Source organism: Triturus cristatus, chromosome 2_2 (genome assembly GCF_964204655.1).
Source record: "Triturus cristatus chromosome 2_2, aTriCri1.1, whole genome shotgun sequence".
Lineage (NCBI taxonomy): Eukaryota > Metazoa > Chordata > Amphibia > Caudata > Salamandridae > Triturus > Triturus cristatus.
The window spans coordinates 513538266-513559018 of record NC_140582.1 but is presented as its reverse complement, the minus strand read 5'-3'; the positions used below and the strand labels follow the sequence as shown (position 1 = coordinate 513559018).

At 47.4% G+C, this 20753-nt stretch overlaps 1 protein-coding gene across 2 annotated transcripts in view; it reads right to left on the bottom strand.

Moving 5' to 3' along the window:
• TMEM184C (transmembrane protein 184C) overlaps positions 1 to 20753 on the bottom strand; it is a 265505-nt gene that overhangs the window by 220865 nt on the left and 23887 nt on the right. For both annotated transcript variants that reach the window (XM_085641631.1, XM_085641630.1), the window contains exons 2-3: positions 1078 to 1208; positions 939 to 975 (exon numbers count right to left, since the gene is read on the bottom strand). In XM_085641631.1, the coding sequence (XP_085497757.1) occupies positions 939 to 975; positions 1078 to 1160 (120 nt within the window). In that variant the 5' untranslated portion in view covers positions 1161 to 1208. The remainder of the gene's footprint in view (positions 1 to 938; positions 976 to 1077; positions 1209 to 20753) is intronic.

Below are 20753 nucleotides of genomic sequence, written 5' to 3'. Positions count from 1 at the left end.
TTCTGAACACTACAACATTTGACACATACCGGACAGGAGAGACAGTCAGGACTACAAATCTCGTCTTCAAGTTACATAGTCAGCATATCGTGGCCTTATTTGGTGATGGGTGGTAATGAGACATCATTCAAAAACTAGTATGTGTTTCATAGTTGTTGCCACCGTCCTCCTCTCTAAACCCATGCCATATTTAAGATATGCTGGAAGGCATGCGTTCCTGATGGTAAATCCAGCACAGTTTCAGCCACCATGAATACCGTTAAGGTGTACCTACCTGGGTGAAATTGGAAACAGAGAAGCTGCCCAATTCATGTATGCCCACTCTAATGCCATGTTTATGCCTGGCTCTGCGTACAAACCATGGTGAAGTCTGATTCATATAGTCCTGGAATTATATCCCATATACTAGGATAAAACTTCCCAAGAACAGTGTAATTAGTTCTGGTATCCTTGAGAATCGAACTCTGCTTTTGGAGTGCATCAACAAGAATAACAATTAATCGCAAATCAGCCATGCTAGCATGCCATGGCAGCACTACCACTCCAGTTCAAAATGTCTACTAACCACATGGATAACTTTGAATAAGATACCGAGGTATTTCCCTCAATCACACTAGTTGTACATTGGTTGGCTGTCTAGATTTCAATAACACCTTTGGTAATCTGACTTCCTTTCACGATTACTATGAGCTTTAGATTTTAACAAAATCACAAAGGTTTCCAAATATCACACTTCCAAAGCAGAATGCTACGGTGAACAGTGTCACTAAAGAAAGGGCTTAAAGAGCCAACCTCACTACTATTACTCGTCATGAAATACAAGACCCACCCATCACCGACTTTGATCAAGATAAACATTATGCAGCATATTGACCCTGAATACATGCCAACTGAAAGTACTTTGCGCAGGTTTCTAAAAACAGTTCAAAAACACTTACACTGTCTAGGCTGTAAATTGGGACCATCCATAGTATCCTGTTTGAACAAAGCATAAATATTTTAGTTATATGAAGAAAACATAATAAATATGCAGTTTTTCTTGATAATTCCAAGTGCAGAAAGGCGACGAGGGAATACCTTATAATTGGTTTCTGTAGCTCTGGCTGAGTGTAGTGCACTAGGTGCTGCAGTATTCCCCACAGGGTTATTGGTATGGTCATCAGCACAAAGATTCCAGCAATGAACCAAGCCCTGGTGTGCACAGCCACCTGGAAACAGTGGGAGACAAAAAAGAAGTCAGAAATGCAAACAATACAGCTTGCTACCTACAAATGTAATACTCGCAATATAGATGCATTGAGATAAAGCTCTCAGGATCTCGATTAAGTTCAATAATGTTCTTTAAAACACAAATCAACATAAAGATCTACCTAAATATCGTATATCACAAACTGAATAGTCTCTAGGGGCCAGATGTATCAACACTGCATTTTGCGATTCTATAATAGCGAATTTAACAGATTTGCAGAATCGCAAAATGCCATGTATGTAGGTTTCGCAAAAGAAATAGCGATTCCCACATATTCCTTAATAGCGAATCGCAAATTGCGATTCGCTATTAAGGAATGCCTTCCCATTCATTCCTATGGGCCTTACCAAATTGGTAATCACAAATTGCGAATGCAATTTCAAACGTGATGGGGGGCAAAAGGCCACACTGATGCACCCCCCAAAATGTAATGTGTGCACATGTGGCGCACAGGGCATGTGTATGCGCTACTTGGCACTTGGAAAAAAGCAATTTTGTGCATTTTTCTAAGGATTTGCAAATTACCACCAACTTGAAGTTGGTGGTAATTTGCGATTCCTTAATGCAAAGTCACATTCTGAGAATGCTTCTTGTATTGCATTTAGGGAATCGCAAATTGCGATTCCCAAACTGCATTCGCAAAACAGGTAATCGCAAAAATTGCGATTACCTATTTTGCAACATTCCAAAAGGCTTTTTACCGTTCGCAAACGGGCAGATTCTGCAAACCAGCCCATTTGGGACCGGTAAAAGCCTTGATACATCTTGCCCTAGGTCTCTAAATGATAGGTATAATTGTCCATCTCAATGGTGCCCTTCTGCCATCAACTTCAGATGACTGAAGTCAGGGTTCCATCCACAATTGTGTATACACAATAATCAGCACAAACTGTGTCTCGTGTATAATGCTAAGCTGAGAGTTAAAATGTGCCAGCAACCACACTTTCCCAAATTAGGGTCTTAGGGAGTGCAAATGTTATCCCGGTGAGCTATACCTCCAGGACTTTACTCCTCCAGAAACGGGTACAGTAAACTATTGGACTCCTGTACAGTGCCAATTCTGTTTTCAGATGACATGGTTCTTCCTGCCAGGGTGCCAATCCTCTGGTGCTTGCTAACCAATTTAAAGTATACTCTGTCCCTAGGAATTATCTGTTTTTGACTGATATAAACTGTCATGTTTCACCAGCAGAGTCGCAGCTCCAACTTTTCACTCAAGAAGAACATATCTGGTAGAATGGGATGGATTGGTAATGTCAACAGGTCTGTGGGTGATGGCAGGAGCAAACAATCAGAAGATAGAAACAGGACACATATTTTCTGAGAGTCAGAACTGAACCCATTGAAGTGTTCATTATTAATAGAAGAAAAGGATACCCCACTAAAGGCAAGGAAAACTGAGTAAATAAATGCAAAAGTAGAAAGAGAGACAAGTTGAGTCCACCTTAGGAGGTTGTATGACGTTACAATGCATGCTTTTATCCCGCATGCCGTTACAATGCAATTTTTTACCCCGACTTGCTTACAAGGTGTGCTGGAGTATGGAATTATATAATTTACTATTCCAACTCCAGTCTGTACAATAGTAGGGAAGGTGTTGGAGTTAAATCCAACACCTTACACCCCCTTACAGCAAGCCATTTTCGTTGTAATGGCATGCGGGGTAAAAGCACACGTTGTAATGCATGCGTTGTAACAGTTGTTTCCCACCTTAGGGTGTTATAGATATTTTGGGTTGAAAGAAAGAGGACAGGTAATTCCCAAAGTCCTGGGTGGTTAGCACTTTGTGATTCATTGAGAGGGAGGAAGAAAGACTTTAAAAGGATTGCAATAGATCAGGGGACTCCAATATAATCTGTAATAGGGGCTACTTATGTTCAATCAAAAATCATACTGAGCTACCGGCATTAGTGTTGTAACGAGTATCACATCCTAAACGATTACATTAGTGACTATCCTATGCACATTTACCAGAAGTAATCACCTCAGTGCATCAGGCAGGGTTGCCAGCAGTAATGTAAAAAAAAGTTTTGCCACTTTGGAACGTCTTTGCATAGATAATAAAGCATAGGTGTGATGCTCATGACACCAAGGTAATCACAACAATAGTAATAAATCTCACTGATGTACCATGTATCACTTAAAAATAAGGCCTAAAAAATATTCTGGAGATTCAACTATTTTTCTCCAAAACATCAGATTATGATTTCTGAAAATACACACATTTTCATCTCAAATACACGCTTTCCAATTTTGGGATACATATATTAATCAGCAAATCAACAGTTTCTAATTTAGTAGACTGGGCTGCACACAGGAGAGCTACTTACAGGTAGCTGGAGAGCTCACAGGTTACTCATTGGAGAATCTTGGATAGATGCTCATGAACAATTTTGCATCTGATGGTGTTCACACAGGTAATCAAACTTGGCTTTAAAAAAGTGTCTGTTTATAGATCTTTCGTTGTACTCTGATAAAAATGGAATCCAAAACAGACTAGCAGCCCTTTATCTGTGAGCCTTGTAACAGGGGGTGGAATTTAATAAAATATCTACTAGTCCATTGAGCAAGTTGCTTCATAAATCTACTTGTCCTGTAACAAAATTCACTTGTCTCTTTTGTGACAGGTAATGCGGGGACAAATAATGGCAGTAATCTCATTATATAAGAGCTTTGAAATAGCCTCTCTGATTATGCCAGGGCTCCATAGTAGGGTTTGAATACTAACAATTCACTTATGTTACAAACTTTCCACAGAACTACATACTGGGGCTGATGGAAATGGTAAGCAACAGGTACAGGATTGGAATGCCCTTTTGAGTCTGTGAACACCTATTAACATGCATGTTTTAAGGGTTTTCACCAACTCTTCTCCAATCTTTTCCCATACTAAGAAAGGTTAGAAATGTACTCCTGCCAATGGCAGACATAAAACTTCTTCCAGGGTTGGGAAAAAAGTGGTTGGAGGGAAAGTGAACTTGCAAATACTCACATTTTCGCAGGAGCAAATCTACACCTGCAGATTTGCTCATGCTGAAATGCAGTTCACAAATATTTTCTAGAAGTACTATTTCTTGGCCTACTTCGGTAAAGTCTTGTGAATTCACGAAAGTCGTATATCTGCACTTAATCCAAGTACATGGATGCACTTTTACGACTTTATTTAATAATTGGGCCCCTAATTAGGTCTGGCATTAACCATGACTTTTTGGGTTTATTAAAATTCTGTCTCTCTCTCGGTCTATCTGCTAGCTTCACTGTTAGTGACAGCATTCTGTTCTTGCACAAGGAGCATATCGATGCAGTCATTTTGTTCAGTGCCAGGAACTACTGTGCAATGTGTGCTTTTTGAGACCAAAACAGTTTTTGCTTTTGCCAATATTTGTTATACTGGTGAGGGCCCAGCAGCTCCCACACCAATAATGTTTTACAAAAACCATGCCAAAACAAGTCACGTATTGACCAAACCAAAAGGCTGACCAACAATTTCAGACCTTCTGGCTTTACCAATGCTTGTTTAATTGTGTTTCCCATATTCTTATTAAAACTGGTTTTCACTGATTGTCCATAATGAATACTTTGGGAAATACTACAGTACATCAACACCTTTTACTAAATGATGCTGCATAGAAATGGTACTATAAATTTTTACAATAGTTTAGCTAAATGTTTTAGCATTATTTTGTGAACATTTTATATTGAAAGCAAAGAATCATCAATCTTGCTTTCAAGCTTCTGCAAATATTTGCATGTTATCAGAGAACATTCTGGGAGCAGTATACATAGCGTCATATTGCTAAACACTGAAAACGTGTGTTCACATTTATATACTCTAACCACCGTCAGTAGTGCAGTCAGAGCTTACAACATTTACTTAGAGCGCTCACCCTAATAATAAAGGCTTTGCATTAATGAACCATAGATACAAGTTTGAACAGCATTAACACATGGACACAAATATTACCTTAACTGCAGGAAATGCCTTTCCCTGGTCCTTAATTGGCACTGTAAACTGGCAGCCAAAGGGTTTGTGCTGCAGGGGGTTGAGCCTACTTGTCCCAAAGACAAAATACACATGAAGACCTGTTGCCCTTGAACTCAAACAATATGTCCCGGCAATCGAGTTATAGGAATTCCACATCCCTGTTGTAACAAGTGGTGAAAGGCTATAGACACTGAAAGCTTCCAAAGCTTCCACAACTGAAGTATGCAGTTGATTATCTATATTAAGATTAAAAACACCCAAAATGGCTAAGTTACTCAAACGGAGGAGCCTGTCATAAAACGTGACATAGGCTGATGAATAGGCTATGGCAAGAGTAAAGCCATAGGTAAAGAACCAGAAATTTTGAAAAAATATCTTATGATAAACAATAACAAATTGTGATGGCCTTTGGGTAAAAAGACATTCCATATAGGGTTGACTTAGGAAGTAAGAGTCTCTTTTCAATTAAAGTGATCATGCGACCATCCACTGGTGCAACTTCTGTTAAAGATTTTGTAGCGATCAGGAGTTGCCACTGCTAGACCGTGTCAAAGTATGAGAAGCAAAGTTTTGAACCTTTTCTAGCAGGGCATAAGAATAACTGAGAAGGTCTACCAGAAGAACAACGAGTTGGTGTTTAACCTGTATGCTATTGTGTAAGTGAGCGGAGCTTGCGTATGTTCAGCAGTTGAAAACGTGCTGTGATGTCTGTATTTGTAATGACGGGTTCCATCTTCATGGATGCACGAAAAACAAGCATTTGAAATGCAATAGGTCTCGCCTTTGCATTAGGTTGAGCTATTGGCATTGTAAATGACAATGCCTTTTTTTTATGTGTTTTTTTTTTTTTTTTTTTTTTTGAAAACCTTTATTTCGAAATTCAGGACACAGCTATTCAGCCGACAGCCCGAAGGTTCGGCAGCATTGCAAGTTAGATACAGTAATGCGTCCCGGATACAGTACGAAGAGTAATGCAAAGGTCCAATTTTAAATAAACACAGAAAAAACACACAGCAAACCCCAGCAAGGCAGAACATTGAAATCCCATGGCGAAAGCCCCCAGGGGAGGCAGGACCCCACTCATCTACTAAGTATAAGACTGTGTGCGGAGGAAGAAGGGGAACAGCAGAGGCCCAGAACGGGTACCAAAACCAAACTGTGCTGGAAGGTAGGTCAGGGGGAAAGCTGTTCCTCGGGAGGTTCCAGATCCGGGGCAAGACATATTCCCCCCCTGTATTGGTTCCACCGCCCCCAGATGGCATGCCACTTCCGGGGGCGACCTCTAGAGCAGTAGACCGTCTTCTCCCTAAACATGCTCCAATCCATGTTCTCCTTCCACGCGGTCAGTGTAGGGGGACCCGAGGAGCCCCATAATCGCGCGATATCCCTCTTAGCCACCATGTTACCCAGAGTCACCCATTGGGTCTGTGCCTCATCGAGATCAGTGGGCCCCCAAACGTTCAGGAGGCAACACCGCGCCTCCGGCCGTACCACAATGCCCGTCACCTCCCCCATAACTGCATGGACTCTCCTCCAGAACTCCACAATGACCCCACATTCCCAAATGATGTGCAGGAAAGTACCCACCATACCACATCCCCTTCTGCACAGGCCATCCTCCGAGAATCCCATGTGGACCAGCCTTGGCCCCGTAACATACACCCGGTGCAGTATTTTAAGCTGCACCAGCCTCAGACGCGACGGGATCGTAACCTCCTTAGGCGAAGAAACCGCTGACTGCCAGTCCTCGTTATCCAACTCGAGGCCATCCCTGGTCCACTGTTCTCTCAGCCCCAATAGCAAGTCTGCCCGGACGTTTATCAACTTCTTATATATGAGCGAAATCGTGCTCTCGGGCATATGACCATCAAGGACTCGGTCCTCAAGGGGAGAGGACTCCGGCACCTTCTCACCCTCCACTAGGACTGATCGAAGGGCGTGACGCAGCTGGATATACCTAAAATACTCTGAAGGCCCAAGCTCAAACTCAGTCTGCAACTCCTCGAGCGACTTCACCCTCCCCTTATGCAGCACATCCCCCACCCTGGATATCCCTATCAGATCCCACTTATCAAAGCCCTTCGTATGCCAGAGTCTTCCCAACCTTTCCGATTCAAACAATGGGGTAGCGAGGGTTAGCCTGTCCTTCCAGCCCAGCGAGTCGGTCGCCATCTTCCATACGCGCACCGCCACACCTGTGGGCCCTGTGAGGGACGAGTCTAGGGACCGCGAATACAACGCCCTGTAGTAGTTGCCGCCGCGCAGCAGCCACCTATCCATGGCATACCCAGGGCTGAGGGCAGGGCCGTAAAACCCATGGTTGATCGCGCTCAACTGCGTGGCCCAGTAGTACCGTCGGATGTCTGGGAGCGCAATGCCCCCATCGTACCATGGGAGCGTCAACTTTGAAATAGCTATTCGCGGCCGCCCATCCCACAGCAACGTCCTTTGGAGGCCTTCGACCTCCCGAAAGTATTTAGCCGGTACCCAGTCCAAGGTGTTCTGGAGGGCGTAGAGGAAGCGGGGAAGAGACATCATTTTGAACAGGGCCGCACGCCCAACAAGTGAGAGCGGCAGCCTCCGCCAACCTTCAACATCTCGCCTCAAGCGTGCCAAGGGGGGGAGCAGGTTCCTCTCATAGCGCACAACAGGATCCATGGATATAAAAATCCCCAAATACACAAAACCTTGCCGGGCAACCTGTATCGAACATGTTCTAGGGATCGGTGGGACCTCGCCACTAAGAACGTACAAGTACGATTTGCCCCAATTAATCACAAGCCCCGAGTTCCTACCGAACGATGCGAGTACGTCACAGACCACTATAAGTGACTTCTTTGGTGAGGCAAGATACAGCAGGATATCGTCGGCATAAAGCGAAATACGGTCCTCGTGATCAGGCGACCACCGAAGGCCCCGTATATCCGGGTGCCAACGTATCCACGCAGCCAACGGTTCAAGGGCGAGGGCGAACAACAGAGGCGACAGGGGGCAGCCCTGCCGAGTACCCCTTCCGAGCTGAAACGGAGCAGACGCCCGACCATTCACCACAACATTCGCTAGTGGCCCCTCGTACAGCAACCGGACCCAACTCACAAACCCGCGACCGAAACCAAACTTGGCCAGCACGGCCCATAAATATGCCCACTCCACCGTGTCAAAGGCCATCGTGGCATCGAGAGATGCCACAACAGCCGGTTCACGCAGCGTGCCCGCCCTGGCGATGACGCCATGAAGACGCCTAAGGTTCAATGCTGTGTTTCGGTGCGGGATAAAGCCAGATTGATCCGGGTGGACCAGATCGCCAAGTACCCTAATCAGACGGGTAGCCAGGAGTTTGGCCAGAATTTTCGGCTCAGCGTTGAGGAGTGAAATGGGCCTATAGGAGGCGCATCTATCTCGGGGTTTACCCTCTTTGTGTATGACCACAATCGACGCCAGCCGCTGATCCAACGGAAGGATCCCATCCCCCCGCGCCTCCAAAAACATGGCGCGCAGGTGAGGGGCGACCCTATCCGGGAACAGTTTGTACAGATCGATCGGCAGTCCGTTCGGTCCAGAGGCCTTACCCGAATTCAACGCGCGAATCGCCCCCGCCACCTCGTCAACCGTGATGTCGCCATCCAAATCGTCCCCATCTATGTCAGAGAGGCAGGGCAACTCGATATCACGGAGGAGATCAGACGAGTCTTCGGGCGGCCTGTCCGACACAGAGGAATAAACCCTATGAAAATACTCCGCGAAACACTCCACAATCCCTTCAGGTTCCACAATCGCCTCTCCCCCCTCTCCAATCAACTCTGGCACCACTCTATTGACCCGTTCCTTCCTATCCAGCCACGCCAGGAGTTTCCCTGCCTTATCTCCAACATCATACAGACGGCCCTGTTGTTCCCTGCTGAGGGTCTTGGCGGCGTCCGTCACCAGGTCCCTATACTCCGCCTGCTTCAAGCAAAGCTCATGCAATGAGGACTCTGTGACCTCCTCCTCCATATCCCCTTCAAGGGCCGCAATCTCCTCCTCTACTTGCCGCACTTCGCAATCCCTCCGATTCTTGGCAGTCACCACCAGGGAGAGGGCCTCCCCCCGAAGCACGGTCTTAAAAGCTTCCCACAGCGAGATCGCCGAGTCCACGGATCCCAGATTGTCCTTAAAGTAATTATCTACCTTCTTTACCAGGGCGCTGCGCATCTTGGGGTCTCGGAAATACCAAGGGTTAATGGGGGCCACCCTCCCTCCTCCCTCCCGACCGAGATCCAGCCGGATCCACACTGGCGAGTGATCAGAGATACCACGTGCCATGTGCCTCGCCTCGGATATCAACGAGGCATGTGCTGCCAGAGTGAGCAGGTAGTCAATCCTGGAGAGGCTACCATGCGCCCCGGAGTGAAACGTGTATTGACTCTGTGTGGGGTGCCGGAGCCTCCAGCAGTCTATCAGGCCAAACGTGTCTAGGAGGTCTGGAAGCCATTTCTGAGCCCCCCCTGTGTCCCTGGGCGGGTATCTATCCAGCAGTCCGGAACCCACAGCGTTGAAATCCCCTCCCACTACCAGCATGCCCCCCGGGAGAGTCAGCAAAGCCCTGCCCAATTCAGCAAATGTGGAGGCCTGCAGGGCCGGCGGGACATAAACCGAAACCAAAACCAAAGTCCTTCCTTCCCACCGCCCCGCCACCGCCACAAACCTCCCCCTATCGTCAACAATGGTGGAATCCACCTCAAAAGGCAGCGATGCTCTAACGAGGATGCCCACCCCCCTGGACCCAGAAGAGAATCCCGAGTGTGCAATGAATTTATACCCCTTCCTATTCAGGGCATAGCACGTATTGCCTATGAGGTGCGTCTCCTGCAGCAGTACAACGTCTGGCATTGAGCGTTTCAGAAATTGCAAAACAATCCCCCTCTTAATGCGATCCCCCAAACCATTAACATTCCAGCTTATAACACTTAGGCCTCTACCCCCCATCCTCAAACGGAAAGAGGCCCACCCCACACCCGAGGCGCCGCCGTGGAATAGCCCTGAGGATAATCATCATGCCTTGCAGAAATAAACCCCCCAACAACAAACTCAAACTCCCCGTAACTCCCCCCACCCTGCACCCCTGCTGCAGCTTAAAAAGCCCCCCCAACTTGCAGTGTGCCTGTCGCCCTACAAAAACAAAAATCTACAAAAAGTACCCCCAGGGAGGAAAAGAGCACCCCTCGTCCTCCCGCAACCCTCCACAGTTACTGCACTCTATTCAAATCTTCAAATATGGTCAAATCAAGTCAGGTCGGCTTTGAGTTATCAGCCCTGTCCATCCCGGCCACTGTCTCCATGCTCAGCTGTGTCATCCCCGGTCCGTCGCCGGGGCAAAGCGTCCAGCCATTCATCGGCCATAACAGGAGAGTCAAAAAAGAATGTCCGATCTTCGTGCACCACCCGTAGTCTGGCGGGGAAAAGCATGGCATACTTTAGGTCCCGCTCCCGGAGCCTTCGCTTCACCCCCAGGAAGCTCTGTCGCTGTCTCTGCACCTGCTGGGTAAAGTCCGGGTAAAAATTCACCGACGCATTCTGGAAGGGGACTGGGCCCGTCACCCTCGACGCTTGCAGGATAGCGTCCCGATCTCGAAAATGAAAGAGCCGGGCGACAATCGGCCGCGGCGGGGCACCCGCCTTGGGCCGTCCGCCCGGCACCCTATGGGACCTTTCCACCGCAAAAAACTTGCCAAGGCCCTTAGGCTTCAGATGATTGAGGACCAAATCTTCCACAAGCAGATCCGCCGAAGCCTCATCCGAGGACTCCGGGACCCCGATTACGCGCACGTTGTTGCGCCTGGACCGGCTCTCGAAGTCCTCCAGCCGGTGGGCGGCGAGGTCACTCTCGGCCCTCAGCTTCCGGACCTCGTTCTGCAGGTCCGCAACCTCATCAGTGAGGCCCGTGGTCTTGTGGTCCAGGTCCTTAACGCGCTCGTTTGTCTTACCCAGGTCCGAGCGGATCAAGTTGACATCCACCAGGATGGCGTCCACCTTTTGCGCCAGGGCCTCGAATTGCCTCCCCATCGAGGTCTGCATCCCATCAAGCGCGCCCATGACATCCTGCAGGGAGAGCTCCGGGGTCCCAGGCGAGTCCTCCTTCTGGGCATCCGGCGCCTGGCTCGATCCACTCGGCGATGTCTTCAGGAGGGCGTAGCGGTCCATACTGTTGACTTGGGAGTACGTTCCCCGCCTGGTGGACTTAGTCTTCAGCCGATCTCCTTCTGCCTTGCCCGACATAATGGACTCCAGGCAGTCCAATGCAGTGAGGACCGTCCCCTCTCAGAGAGAGGTATAAAGAGTGAGCAGGGCCGCCTTGTTCTGCCAAAGTAGCCCACCGAGCGTCCCTGGGGTTATCGAGCCACCCAGAGCACTACAGTGTCCGGGCAGACAAAGGGAACGAAACCGAAAGTGAAAGAGCAAGGGCCTCCGTCCGGTAGTTCACACCTCACCAGGCCGTTGTTGATCAACTAGGAGTCGGGCATCCTGCCAACTCTAGCCCCTGGCATCTCCGGGAGTTAGGCCGCAATCTTTCGCCAGTCATAAGTCCGGTTCCCGATGGGCGATCGGACCGCGGGTAGCATCAATCGCCTCCCTGACAACTCAGCAACACGGTGCCATGCATACCATCAGGATTAGAGTCAGGATAGTCGACGGAGGGCGCGAGGGTCTCGGGAGCTCTAAGCTCACGCGGCCATCTTGGTCAAGCGCTAGGCTCCTCCTCCCTTTTTATGTGTTTTGAAAACCTGCAAGCAGTGCGTAAACACGCACTTTGTACTTATAGTCGTTGCTTACGAGAAGCAAGGCTGGCAGTAACTGCGCCTCTTTTACTGCCAGCCTTGCTTCTCGTAAGCAAAGACTAGAAGTGCAAAGTGTGTGTTTACGTACCGCTTACAGGTTTCAAAACACATAAATGAAAGGCACTGTCATTTACAATGCCAATAGCTCAAACTCTCACAAAGGCGAGACCTATTGCATTGCAAATGCTTGTTTACTTATGTGTTGTGGAGTGAATGTATGTGATATGCAGTTGTATTATTTGGATAGTAATTATGTGTTATTTTGTGTATTGGAATTGTGTGGAGTGGGATTGTGGGTCATGGAGAGTAATTATATGGTATGGTATTTTGTGTTGTGGAGTGTTATGTAGTGGAGTTTAATTATGTTGCGTGATGTAGAATTATGTGGTGTGGATTGTATGTATGTGGTGTGTTATGTAATGGTGTGTTATGTAATGGTGTTGTTGATTTGTATTATATGATTTCTTGTTGAATTATGTGGTGTGGAATGGAAACGTGCAGAGTTGATTTTGTGGAACCATGTGGCACTAAGTCAAATTCTGGTGATTGGAATTATATGGCATTGTGTGGTGTGTGTTTATATGGTTGTGGTATAGATTGGTTTTATGTGAGGTGTATTTATGTGAGCGAGAGATAGGCTGGAGAGATACAAGAGGGGAGGAGAGAAAAGAGAGAGGAGGAGTGGAAGTGACATGCCCAGCGCTTCATGGGGGAAGGGCCTGTTCTGTACTGAGTGAAGCTCACAAGTTACCGCCTGACTTTATTTTAACTGTGTTCTAAGTCCAGGGAGGGAGATGGAAAGAAAGCACTGCACAAATATTAGACAACACTACAGGAGATATATTGATGCACCAAAAAAGTTTCTCAGACCAAGGACTGGAATGTTTTGAATCTACACCTTAAGGGAACACAAGACTAACTGTGATAACCTGGTTCCTAAAAACTAAGTTCCTCAAACTGGCAACTGACTGCATTTTTATTCTCTCGAAGGGAAGAGGAATGTCCAATAGAGATGCAATTCTCCAGCTTAGTCGTTTCTTAGTCAATCATATTGTCCTATATTCTGTAGGCTCCTTACGGAATAACTAAACAATTAAATAAATGCCTCAGGTACTATTAATGAAATAGTTTAGTCTTTTATCAACTAACTGCAAAAATGTTTGTAAGATGAACTTTAAATACAGTGCTAGTATCAGCAAAGCACCAGTCAACTAATAACAAAAATGTGCTTATTTTCAATTGCAAGGTTTGGGAGCCCTAAATGATCGACTCTCCCCTGCACCACAGGGCACTGTGCGACACCCCTGCCCACAGCGTGCAAACTATGGGTGCGATAACACATGGCCATTTACTCAAACTTATCTGCACGTTGTGGCCGTGTAGTTCATTAGGTGACTTATCATTTATTTATTTATTCCAGCATGTGTCGCAGAGGTGGTTTGATTGTAAAAAAAAAAAAACACTGGTCTTCAACAACTACGATTCCTCTCCGTTCTTGACCTCATCCGAAGGAAATCCTAGCACCCTGTGAACTGTAACCCTGTCGGGCTGCGCACAGGGGATTCAGGTAGTGACAGCACTGCTTATTGACTCACATGTTGTACTATACAGAGGAAGGGTTACTTGCAAGGCCTATTCAATGGAATTTCAACACTAATAGACTTAATTAACCACTATGTTCTGGTTATGTTGAAATAACATGGTTTACAACTTTTACACATAAGTACCATAGCATAGCATTCATCATATATGCAGATCAGTTGAGAGTAATAAGTCACTACTACCATTAATAAGGCTGGGATTCATAGCCGGTGGGATAAGCCGCTGGATACGTCAGCGAATAATCACAGTTATGATTTTGTTGGTGTTCACAACATTTCACAGTGGTCGTCACCGTGCACTGAGAACCTCCTCCTTTAAGCCAAAATAAAGACTGCAGAATGTCCACAAAACGGCCATATTTCTCTCAAAGAACCCGAGACTAGAGTCCAATGTTTTTCCCCAGCATTTTTTTATTTTGCCTAACAAAGAGCACAAACTATCTGGTTGCAAAAGACCTTTTGTGGGCTTAGCAAAAACTTAGGCTTACAACCCACCCATTGCTTAGCACTGGTTGGCTTTGATAGAGCACTCTACACCTGCAAGTACACGCTGTATGGACCACGAGCACCCTTCACCTGCCGGTCCACGCTGTATGAACCAGCTCCAGTGTCCGTGCCCGTAACGCTCCATCAAACGCATCTAATGTAGCACAAAACAATTGCAAAAAAGCACCATTAAGAATTTGCTATCAATCACCGCCCGTCCGACGCAAAAAATGTTCAGGGGATGTGGTGACGCATTTGATTTCATCAACTGGATCTCAACAAAAAACGCAAGTACGTTTCAATAAACTCTGTGAAACAGACATGGCAGGCGCACCGAGGCATAAATGCTTTTCAGCAAGCGGTGTTTCAAATTGGAGTTCATTTCGAAAACTGTATCCCTTCCACCCAAGCGGCTTTCAAAACTGTAATAGTGGTCTCTCTCCACCCTAAAACCAGGCCCCTGTCAAGCTGATTGCTAGTCCTTCGTTAAATAATAACTGTATCCAGCGCTTCAAACCGCACATCGGCCATTTCTAAGCGCTCCAGATAATAGATGTTACAGCGCTCTGTTTAATGTGCCTCTGTGATAACCTGCGCCTTAGCTGCTTCTGGGAAATGAAACTCAGATGGTGGCGAGTTTAACTAGCAGATACGCGCCTTACACCTACCTGTCTGTAACAGGTACACAGATGTACACAACCGGCCAGTGTAACAAGTCGATGCGCTAATGAACGATGTCGTACTGAGGCAATAGAACATAGCAAGTAGAGAACTCACAGCTCTGGGTAAAGACAGCATAGCAGGAGCCACTACACTGCGCACAGGAGGGAGGGAACTACGTGTGCAGGACAGAATGCCCTTACATCCTATAATGGAACTGGTGCTCAGAAGCAGCCTCTCCCCGGAGACGCCTGGAGCACTATATATATATATATATATATATATATATATATATATATATATTACCTACATGCGGTCGCCAGTAGGTAGTTATAGTTAGGACCCTGTTTCCATAGGAAAACCGCAACATTCTATTTTGAATAACTTTGGCGCCGGTCGACGAATCCTCGCGAAATTTTCAAAATAGGTGGGGCGCTGAGCTCCGCTCCTACCCTTAAAGTCTCGGGGGGATTCGTCAAGCGGGGCCTGAGATAAAAGGGGGGTCCCAAAACGCGTTTTTCCCATGCATTTTTCCATAGGACCTTTAGACACAGCTACAGCCCGAACGGCTGAACAGAGTTCCTTGAAATTTGGCAGAGAGGTAGTCTACATGTCAAGGAAGTGCCTTTTGTAGGTTTGGTGTAAATCTGTTCAGTAGATTCTGAGAAAATAGCCTTTAAATCAATATATATATCTGAGCCAGCTTACGGTGCGCTTACGGTGCGCTTACCGTACGCGTACGGTGACGTGCGCGAGCGCGATTCTGATTGGCTGTTCGATCTAAGTGAACATTCGAATCGGTCGAAACCAGGAAGCGGTGGCCGCCATTTTCTCTCTCGCACTCTGAGGGGGGCAGCATAAACAAAGTCCAAAAACATCTAAAGGGGCAGTATATTCAGTTCTAAACCACCCAGCATCGATATAGGTGTTCCCCAACAACCCCCAAGGCCAAAAAAACAATTTTAATTTTTTTCGAAAAATCGCCGATTACGCTTACCGTACGCGTACGGTTAAAAGGATAAAAAAAAACAAAAATTATCCACACATTCCCCACCCCGTGTGCAAATGGTGCCCGTAGGGCACCATTTGTGCACGGCATATTAATCATTTGAAACAACAAATGAATTCCTTTCACAAGGAAGCGCATAATATGTCCCCCATGTGCGCACGGTGCGCGAAGCGCATCGTGCGTACATGGCCCATCCCGCATAATGTGGGCACGCGGTGCGCGCAGCGCACCGCGTGACCACCGTGCGTGCTTGGTACTAACTGCGTAAAGTGGGCGCGCGGAACGAACTGCGTTAACTGGGCGCGCACGCCACGAATGGCGTAAAGTAACTTAGCATTTAAAAAACCGTACAAATTCACTGAAAAAACCATAGGTTTCACACACGTTATAGTTAGGAATTAGCATTTAAAAAACCTTGCAAATTCACTGAAAAAACCATAGGTTTCACACAAGTTATAGTTAGCTGTACATTTCACTCGTAAAAAAACAATGAAATTCCCCCGTTATAGTTAGTGCAGGCAACTATAACTCACGCGACCGCAATCCTCTGCTGATGACATATGTGTCTTTATGAAAAAAAAATATTTGTAATATATGTATAGCTAAAATTTAATGGAAGAAGACATGGGCAAATAAGTGTCTAAATACAGTATTAGCATCAGCAGAGGATTGCGGTCGCGTGAGTTATAGTTGCCTGCACTAACTATAACGGGGGAATTTTATTGGTTTTTTACGAGTGAAATGTACAGCTAACTATAACTTGTGTGAAACCTATGGTTTTTTCAGTGAATATATATATATATATATATATATTCATATTAATTCTCTCTCTCTCTCTCTCCGCACAACAGAACCCTGTTTCACATGACATTCCCCTGATATTCTTCTCAGGCATATTTTCACTTCTATGCGCTTATACAAACACATCATGAGCTTCTGCAGTTACATACAAGGCACTCTTACACACACACATTGTGTCTCACTGCAAATGCACACGCTTGCGCACAAGTCATCTTTAACATACAAATTAGGGCGGATCATCGCCATTCTGAGTAACCCACTAACGCTTTCAGTGCCGCTGACAGACTTCTAGACACTCTGACTTCCCTCACACACATACAGAGATGCGCCCTAGCAAACAACGAGAGAGAGGGGGGTGGCGCACACAAACACGGACGCTGGCTAGCTTCCTAGGGCAGAGATGTGTGGCTGGGAAGAGGGAGGGAAGGCCCTCTGGCATGATGCAAACCATTTGGAGCCCAGAGAGACAATACAAGCTGTACTATTTAAACGAGTATGGAAACAATGGTCCGTCCAGCGGGCAAGCGCGCGCGCGCACACACACACACACACACACACAAACCCCCATCTCCAAAGGAAGTAAAGTTTTTTTTTCTTCATGACACAAAGTTGGATATCAGCAGTTAAAAGGTCGATATTTTCCTTTAACACCCTTCTCAATGACTTAATCGTGTTCCGTTTGCGTAGAAAACTTCCCAAGAATATATTTTAAAACAAGCACCAGCACAGAATGACCCCTGCTTTGGAGGTATTTCTATAGCGCTTACTACCCCTGAAGCTAGCTGGAAAGGGAAGGGCACTTCATTCAGTGAAAAGGAAGAGGGTCACAGTAGTGATCCGCAGACAGTCGTGCTACACTGACACTGGTGCACTTAGTGTAACGCGCGCATAGACAGGAGAGCTTCGGAACGGTCGCCCTTCTTTGGAGGTGCGGGCGCGGGAGCATATCCGTGCACATCAGTGTATTTAACTCCTTCGAAACCCCCAGCTCTTCGCAAAGCGCAGGCCCCTGTGGAGAGTTCTTCTAAGCGCTTCTCAAAGCTTATTCATAAAGTAACAAATCTGATTGTTGCATCATTCTTAAAGTGTGTTGCAGCTATATATGCCAGCCCCCTGTCCTGGTTCGATAGTGTGACCTGCAGGGCACGCGCAGATCAACTCACGGCGGCATGTTATCTGCGTCAATGCAGAGCCGATCTAGGCGCGCTCTACTACATGCGGATTACACTTGGTAAAAGCACACTGGGAAGGACCAGGCAGTAGATGCAGAATTAGACACTAGGTGCCTATCCAGCCAACATCACGTCTATCCACTACGTGTAAAGCACAGATAGGCACTACACTCTGAGCACAATTAGGCAATACATCCAGAGCGGATCTGGACGCCATGTGCACAATGGCTATACACTACAAGTAGGGCAGAGATAAGCACTCCGGGCAGAGCAGATGCAAGTGCCTATCTATGCACTGTATGCAGTACAGGTCTGGGGGCCCTGCATGCAGTGTAGATATTGGAAATTCACACAGAGCGTAGGTAGAGATTGCCTGAAGTGTATGTAGATCTGGGGAATTCACGTAGAGCGTATCTGGGCACTACATGCACTGTAGAGCTGAGTAATTCATACCGAGTGTATCTAGGCACTATATGCACATTATGGCTGAGTAATTCCTACAGAGCGTATCTAGGCCCTACGTGCACAGTATACAGAGTGGGTCTAGGAGGCTATGACGTGCCGTGTCATTGGCACCCTACATTTATTTACAAAGCACCCTTACCTGGAGGCTATAAGTCACCCATCAGAGCACATGCTACCTCGACTGTCCGAGATGGGACCTTTGTTAGAGTGACCGAGGTTCCCAGTCACACAACTCCTGGAAATTCGGTGTGTAAAGAGTAAAAGATGCGCACCTTTTATTACCCTCAAATGCTATCAGCATTGAATCGTACCCCTAGGGTTCCAGGCGGATGAGGGAGAGGAAGAAACTGCAGATTCCCGGAATGTTTGACTTTTCACTTTACCTGCCTAAAATCACAGGGCACGGGGCGGAGCCGGTATTCAAACCCAAACAATGGATTTACTAAACGCCCTCCTTGTGAACAGGTTGGGCCCTTTGGCCAGAAGTCTGCACCCGGTCTGCCTTTGTTACTAAGGAGGAGGTTGGGAGTCCTTGGCCTGCAGCCCCCCACTCCCAGGTGCCTTAGTAGTGGGGAGGGAGTGTACTGCTTGTTCTAACCAATAAAGGCCAGTGTCCAAAGGGGAAGTGGCTGGGAGGGGGTCATCTCAGGTCAGAATGGCCCCTCCCCCCGGAGATCTGCCCAGACAGGCTTGGAGTTGGACAGGGTTGAGGGAAGTGCTGCGGGAACAGCTGCCGGAGCGGGACTGCCAGGGGTTGTCTCGGGACAAGACAGCTGAACACGCTGCCGTCATACTCGGGTGCAGCCGGAGGAGGGCACAGGGGGCTCCCGGGGGCAGGAGGTGCTAGACAGAGGGGCTGGGGCAGGAGTAGGCAGACGGGGGGAGCTAGAGTCAGGAGTGAAGACACCGGCAGGCGTGCTCCAAACTCTCCGAGACAGGAAGGGAGGAGAGGGAAGGAGTAAAGGAAAAGTGGAGGGAGAAACCAGGAGAAAAGAGAGCCAGTCATCTGTTTTGATAATGTGCCTCGGTGCCCCGTTCAGAATCTGATTAATGGCGCCTGGGAGAGCTGGAAGGATGGATGCAGGAGGTGTAGGAAACACACTGCTGATGACGGGCTGAAGGGCCGCCGCTGATGTACTGGCGGGCCTGCGAGTGATAAACACTCAACAGGTGAATTGCGGTGTAAACGGTAATTAACAGTCATGATGGTGTTTTGTGGCAGGGATGACGTAGCAACCATCGGTGCAGTTCTGTAAGGACACCTCTGAGGCGGAAGCCGGAGGAATTACGCGCCATTCTTTTAAAACTGTTCTTTTGTGTTGTAACATATTTTAAAAACTTTGATTCCTGCCTTGAGCTCTCTGCTGGGCTGCTTGCCTTATAGGTATTCCACATTCAGCGGACTCTAGCGCTGCTTTGTGGAGTTTGTTGTGGTCGGCCGCCATCGCCAGTCGCGAGGCCACGCCCACCTGACAGGCCACGCCCATCCCTCCTCTCCCTAAATGTGCTTCCCACGCAAGCGCAGCGGACGAGCGCAGCGGGAGCGCCGTTTGCGCGCCGAAGGCGCGCCTAAGGCAAGCCCGTCTGCGCCCGTCATCGCCAGACCATCGCCTCTCGCCAGTCCCCCTGCTCAACTCGTACCACATTTACTGCAGTACGATAGAAAGTCCCTCCTCGCACTCAAACCAGACTCAAGATGCGATAAACTTGAAGGCTGCCTTGGGCAAATAGGTCTGTACTGCAAGCCGTGTTGTTTTTTGACATCTTCACCCGGGCTAGCCAGCCACATTACCACTGCTTATAAGCAATACACCCTTACCATCCTCCAACTTAATGTTAGATCCCTTGTGAAACATCACGCCGATGTGTTCACCCTTATAACAGAGGAACATCCAGACATTATGTTTATCTGCGAAACCTGGCTCCATGATGACCAAAACAGCATCCTAAATCTCTCGTTGCCCGAGGGTTTCTCCATCAAAACCATCAATAGAGACTCCAGGGGTGGGGGGATAGCTGTTATTTACAAATCATCATACAACTGTACTTTTGAAAAGGAAGCCATTTGGGGCTGTGAAAGCGCAAGATTCAAAATCTCCACGAGTCCCCAGTTCACCCTTTCCGGACTCTATATCTACCGGCCCCCTGGCCCCACTGCCAGGTTCATTGAGGAATTCCTAGATGTCGCTCACACTCTAGTGATATCCTCTCCTAATTTTACCATCCTGGGAGACCTTAACTTACATTTCGACTCCTTGACCGATCCCACTATTAAGAACCTTCAGGCAGACCTCACAGCCCTTCAGCTAAACCCGCTCATCCAAACTCCCACTCACTCTGCCGGGCATTTACTGGATCCAGTTTTCTCCAACCTCTCAGATGCCTCGGCTGCCTCCCCCAAACCCATGGGGTGGACTGACCACTCTCTTATCCAATTCTCCCTGAAAATCAGAGACTCGATTGTGAAAAACACCACCAATTCCCGATACAAGAGGCCATGGCATAAACTG